This window comes from Populus euphratica, unplaced genomic scaffold, assembly GCF_000495115.2.
Source record: "Populus euphratica unplaced genomic scaffold, PopEup_1.0 scaffold324.1, whole genome shotgun sequence".
Taxonomy (NCBI): domain Eukaryota; kingdom Viridiplantae; phylum Streptophyta; class Magnoliopsida; order Malpighiales; family Salicaceae; genus Populus; species Populus euphratica.
This window is the reverse complement of record NW_011500211.1, coordinates 242504-248076: the sequence shown is the minus strand read 5'-3', so window position 1 is coordinate 248076 and position 5573 is coordinate 242504. Positions and strand designations below refer to the sequence as shown.

The window sequence follows — 5573 nt, the reverse complement described above, 5'->3', positions numbered from 1 at the left end:
GGCTCGCCAATCTCAGGTCAGTTTCGGTCTAACTCCGATCTAGGGAGATCCAACCGTTAACTCGGGTTGATATTTGGATATATGCTGCATGAGATGTTGGTTTATCATTTCACTATTGGGATTTGTTATTGTCTCAATGGTTGATGAGTAATGGTCGTTGGAAGCTTTGCCCAAAATCTGTCATGGCTTTCGATTTGGAAACCCAAATCACAACACCCACCGCCGGCGATGGAAGACAGAGAAGAGGAAGACGGCCGATCTACTGGTTCTGCCATCTCCGGCAGCAGCGGCGCACGGAGGAAACGGGCACTGTTCACGCTGCCCTATAAGGGACTTCAATGCAATTTTTGGAGTTTTAGGGACTGTTTTGTAAAATTTAAATTATTTAATGTAATTTTTATTTAGTTTTGAATTTTTATAATTTGTAATGTGGATGTAAAAAAAAGGAAAATAAAAGAAAAAAGAAAAAGAAAAAGAATAAAAAAAATGCATGTGTGTGTGTGTGTGTTTGTATTTGTCTTATGAATGTTTTCTTTTTATTTATGATAAAATTGCAGAGAATAAAGAAGAATTTAATATTTTGATTGAATCACGGTGTAGAAGTACAAACTTGTATGAAAGTTGTATTTCTACAATCTGATGAAAAGATAATTTTTAAAACTTCTTTAACACATCAAGTCCATGAAGCAGCTTACCTCAGGTAGGGTGCGTTAAGGGTGCTGATACCTTCCCTAACCACAACCGGTCCCTTACCCGTGAATCTCTGACAAGACCAGTACAATCGGGTTTCCTAGTAACCTTCAATTAAATACTAGGTGGCGACTCCTAATGAATCCAACAAGATCAAATCAAATAATAATGATGAAAAATCATCGGAGCCGACACTGCGTGGATTTTTTTTTATGTGCGACATTTCTCATTGTTGGCCGATTCATTAGTTGGATGTTCAAAATGCCTTCTTAAATGGTATAATTTTAAAAGAGTTGTGCATGGAACAACCACCTAGTTTGCTTTCAATCTATTTTGTTTACTTATTTGTGTCGTCTTCATAAATCATTGTATGGTCTTAAGAAAGCTCCTCGGGTATGGTACAAACGATTAAGTGACTTTCTACTCTTCATTAGTTTTCAAGTATCCAAGGTTGACACATCTCTTTTTATCTTATCCTTTGGTTGTGCTATTTTTTTATTTCCTTATATATGTTGATGATATTGGGAGTAACTCAGACTTGCTTCAACAATTTATTACTTTACTAAGCTCAGAGTTTAAGCTTATGGACTTAGGCTCTTACATTATTTCTTGGGCATTAAGGTTAAAACCATTTGTATAAGACTTTTACTAAGTCAAAATAAGTGTGCTATTGATATTCTTCAATGAGTAGGTATGTCCTCTTATAAATTGGTTGATATTCCTTCATCTTTTTCATTAAAGTTGGCCATTATGTCAGGTGCTCCATACTCTGATCTTACTAAATATAGATAGATTATTGGTGCGTTATAGTATCTTACATTTACTAGGCATAATATATGTTATGCTATAAATAAAGTGTGTCAGTTCATGCATGCTCCCACTAAGGATTATTGGATGACTGTTGAATGTATTTTGTATTATCTACAAGCTACGTTGTCTTATGGATTACATGTTACTTGAGGGTCATCCTTGTCTCTTCATGGCTTTATGGGTTACTGATGTTGATTGGGCTGAAACTATTGATAATTATAAGTCTACTAGTGGTTATCTTGTGTATCTCGGTACTACTCCTGTTTCTTGAAAATTTAGGAAGCAATGCACTGTTGCTAGATCTTCCACAGAAGTCGATTACAAAGCTTTTGCTGATGATGATGCTGAAATATTATAGATTCATTCTTTATTATCAAAACCTTGCCTTTCTTTTCCTTCTATGACAAATTTGTGGTGAGATAATTTAAGGGCCATGTTTTTATCTGTCAAACCTGCATTTCATGCTTCTACTAAACATGTTAAGGTTGATTATCAGGTTCGACTTATCTCTTTGAAGGATCAATTAATTGATGTTCTTACCAAATCTCTACCTTATACTCGTTTTACTCATCTTCGATCCAAGCTTTAAGTTGAATCTTTTTCTTCAACTTGAGGGGCATATTATGGAAAGGATTTACTTATCGTACATTTATAGTTTAGTTATCGTATATATATGTTTAATTATCAAGTGTTGTGTATTCTATAATTACTATTGTATACAATCCTAAAATAGCAGTCATCCTTTGTGTATGTCTGTGTACACACACACACAAATACACATAAAGGATGACTGCTATTCTAATTAGCATCCCTTACTACTCATACAAATATATTGCTTTTTTATTTCTAACTTGATATCAGAGTTTTGATAATTAAATTGTTATAAGTTCAAATCTCACCACTCTCATTTTTTTATCTAATTAATAGCACAAGATAACGTGCATCTGTGCAAGTTTTAAATTTAAAGGATTTTTATTTAAAAAGATTTTTTAAAAAATTATATAAATCACATTTTAAAGCTTTTATCTAGCAGCTTAAACAATTGAGTTAAAATAGTTTTTTGATAGAGAATAAAAAGGAGGATTATTATTAGGATTCAAATAAATGAATTTAGCTGAAAACCATGAATTACCACTTGTACTCTAACAATAGATTGGAGTATTTAACATGATCAGTTGAATTTCTCTCCGTCCTAATATAAAATGCTCAAGTCACTGTCCATGTAATCGAAGAAGAAAAAAATAGAGAGGGCAAATCCACGAAGCAATGGTGTGGATGTTCAACATGAGCACCCGAAAGTTGACAATTTGGTGAATTTGTCCAACTAGGTTGTTCTTAATTTCTTGATAAGAACTTTCAACATCCAAATTGTCAACAAACTCTATCCTAGCTAGCTAGATGATAGTTGAATTGTATCCCTACTCTAGATAGAGGCTCAGTGTTCAGAAAACCAGGCACCTGTACTCAGTACTATAAATGAGAGGGAGCCTCAAGCCCACTTCTATAGGCAAATAAGATTTTAACAGAGATGAATTCCTTAATCCCTTCAATTCTGCCATTTTTGTCCATCTTTCTGCTTTCTTTCTCCTGGGCAACTTCAGCTCACACTCATGACGACTTTCTTAATTGCCTTTATAACAAAAACAGCGACTCCATTTCTAAGGTAATTTACACCCCAATAAACTCCTCATATCCATCTGTCCTGCAGTTTTCTATTCGAAACCTCAGGTTCAATACAACCGCCACCCCGAAACCACTAGTCATTGTTACACCTGTGAATGTTTCCCAGATTCAAGATGTTGTTATTTGTTCCAAGAAACGTGGCTTGCAAATTAGAGTGCGTAGTGGTGGCCATGACTTTGAGGGTCTTTCTTATGTTTCCATTGTCCCCTTTGTCCTTGTTGATCTTATTAATCTTCGGATGATCAATGTTGATGTTGAGAATAGCAATGCATGGGTTGAAGCTGGGGCAACTTTAGGTGAAGTTTATTATAGAATTGCTGAGAAAAGCAAAACCCTTGCTTTTCCTGCAGGTGTTAGCCCCACTGTGGGTGTTGGTGGGCACTTCAGTGGAGGAGGATCCGGCATGATTCTCCGTAAATTTGGCCTAGCCGCAGACCATATCACCGATGCTGTATTAGTTGATGTTGAAGGTAGAATACATGACAGAAAATCAATGGGAGAAGATTTATTTTGGGCCATTCGAGGCGGTGGAGGAAACACCTTCGGCCTCGGTGTTGCATGGAAAATAAACTTGGTTCCAGTTCCACCTATTGTGACTGCTTTCAATGTCTCAAGAACCTTGGAACAAAATGCAACAAAGCTTGTCCACCGGTGGCAATTCGTGTCTAACAAGCTTCATGAAGATATTTTCACAAGAATTTTCCTAAGGAAAGTTGAATCTAGCCAAAGAGGAAAGACTACAATACAAGCTGCATTCACTACCTTATTTCTTGGAGAGGTAGATAGGCTTCTTTCATTGATGCAAGAGAGCTTTCCCGAGCTCGGTTTGGTGAAGGAAGATTGCATTGAAATGAGCTGGATCGAGTCAGTTCTCTATTTTGCCGGATTCCCAAGCAACACATCTTTAGATGCTTTACTTGATAGGACTCCTACATCTGATATATTTTTCAAAACAAAATCAGACTACGTGAAGGAACCTTTACCGGAAATCGCATTGGAGGGTATTTGGGAAAGGATGGATCAATTAGAGGTCCAGATATCTGAATTGCAATTTACTGCGTATGGAGGCAAGATGGATGAGATATCAGAGTCCAGCCTTCCATTTCCACATAGAGTTGGAATTATATATCAAATTGAATACGCCGTGCTTTGGGAAGAAGAAAGTAGTGAGGCATCCCAACGGTATATAAGTTGGATAAGAAAGCTACTCAATTACATGACTCCTTACGTTTCAAAAAATCCTCGACAAGTATATGTGAATTATAGAGATCTTGACCTTGGAATCAATAACCTTGATGGCAACACAAGTTATAAACAAGCAAGCATTTGGGGAAGGAAATATTTCAAGAATAACTTTGATAGGTTGGTACGGGTGAAGACTGCAGTTGATCCTGCTAATTTCTTTAGGCATGAACAAAGCATTCCTCCTCTCTCATCTTGGTGATAGGAGAGAGTTACAAAATGGCACAAAACAGCATATATGATAAATTAAAGGATGTGTTTCGTCTCTCTTGGACATCAATAAGAGCTCCCATTGTTTTGATCTTTCAATGTAATGTAATGTAATGTAATTGCACGTTCAGTGCCTATCAAGTGTGAGCACATACAAATTAATCAAATAAATAAAGGCATCCTTGCTAATGATTTATAGCATGCATTTCATTCCTATACATGTTAACAAAATATGATTGATAAAGATTTCGTTTTCTATGCCTTACTGTAGTGTGAAAAAAACTATATGATACGTGAAGAACTGTTCTGCTAGATTTATTTTTTCTAGCTAGTTTTTCTACATACATGTTTGCTTGTTTTAATTAGTATAATATGATGCATATAAGCAAATTTAGTCTAACGATTAGTTATCAAATGGTTATGGTTTCTTTAATTATAATAAAGAAGGATTACTCTTATATGTTGTTTAATTTAAGGTCTGGTGGACCTTCTAAATAGGAAAAAAGAAATACCAAACAATGTTAAGATTGATATTGTGAAGGGGACAGGTAAGCTCATTTGAACATAGCTGTTAGATTCGGCTCATATATATCTTGTCCCAAACATGGTATTAGATCATAATTTAGTTCTTGATATAATTGTTGGGTACGTAATTAATGGTTGAACCAATGAATTGATAAAAATGATAAATTAAAGCTTAAAATTTTCTTTTTAAAATTCAGTGTTCCCCAATTCAACTATAGCTCAAGTCAATGAATTCAATTTGAACAAAGAAATTCCTACCAATTTCTATTTTTAAAATAGTAGGCAAGATCAAAAACTAAATTTGTTTAAATATATAACAATATTGAAATTTATAATAGCCCGAGTCACTAGTTTAGTTTATATGATATGAAAATGACTCTAAAATTTTAATTATGTTTTTAATGCACTTACAA

The 5573-nt window shown here is 34.9% G+C and overlaps 1 protein-coding gene across 1 annotated transcript; it reads left to right on the top strand.

The window, feature by feature from the left end:
• Positions 1-3028: 3028 nt before the first annotated feature.
• Positions 3029-4627, top strand: LOC105112129 (cannabidiolic acid synthase-like 1). Its single transcript, XM_011007715.1, has one exon. It carries the CDS (start codon positions 3029-3031, stop codon positions 4625-4627), a length of 1599 nt encoding a protein of 532 aa, XP_011006017.1.
• Positions 4628-5573: the final 946 nt, after the last annotated feature.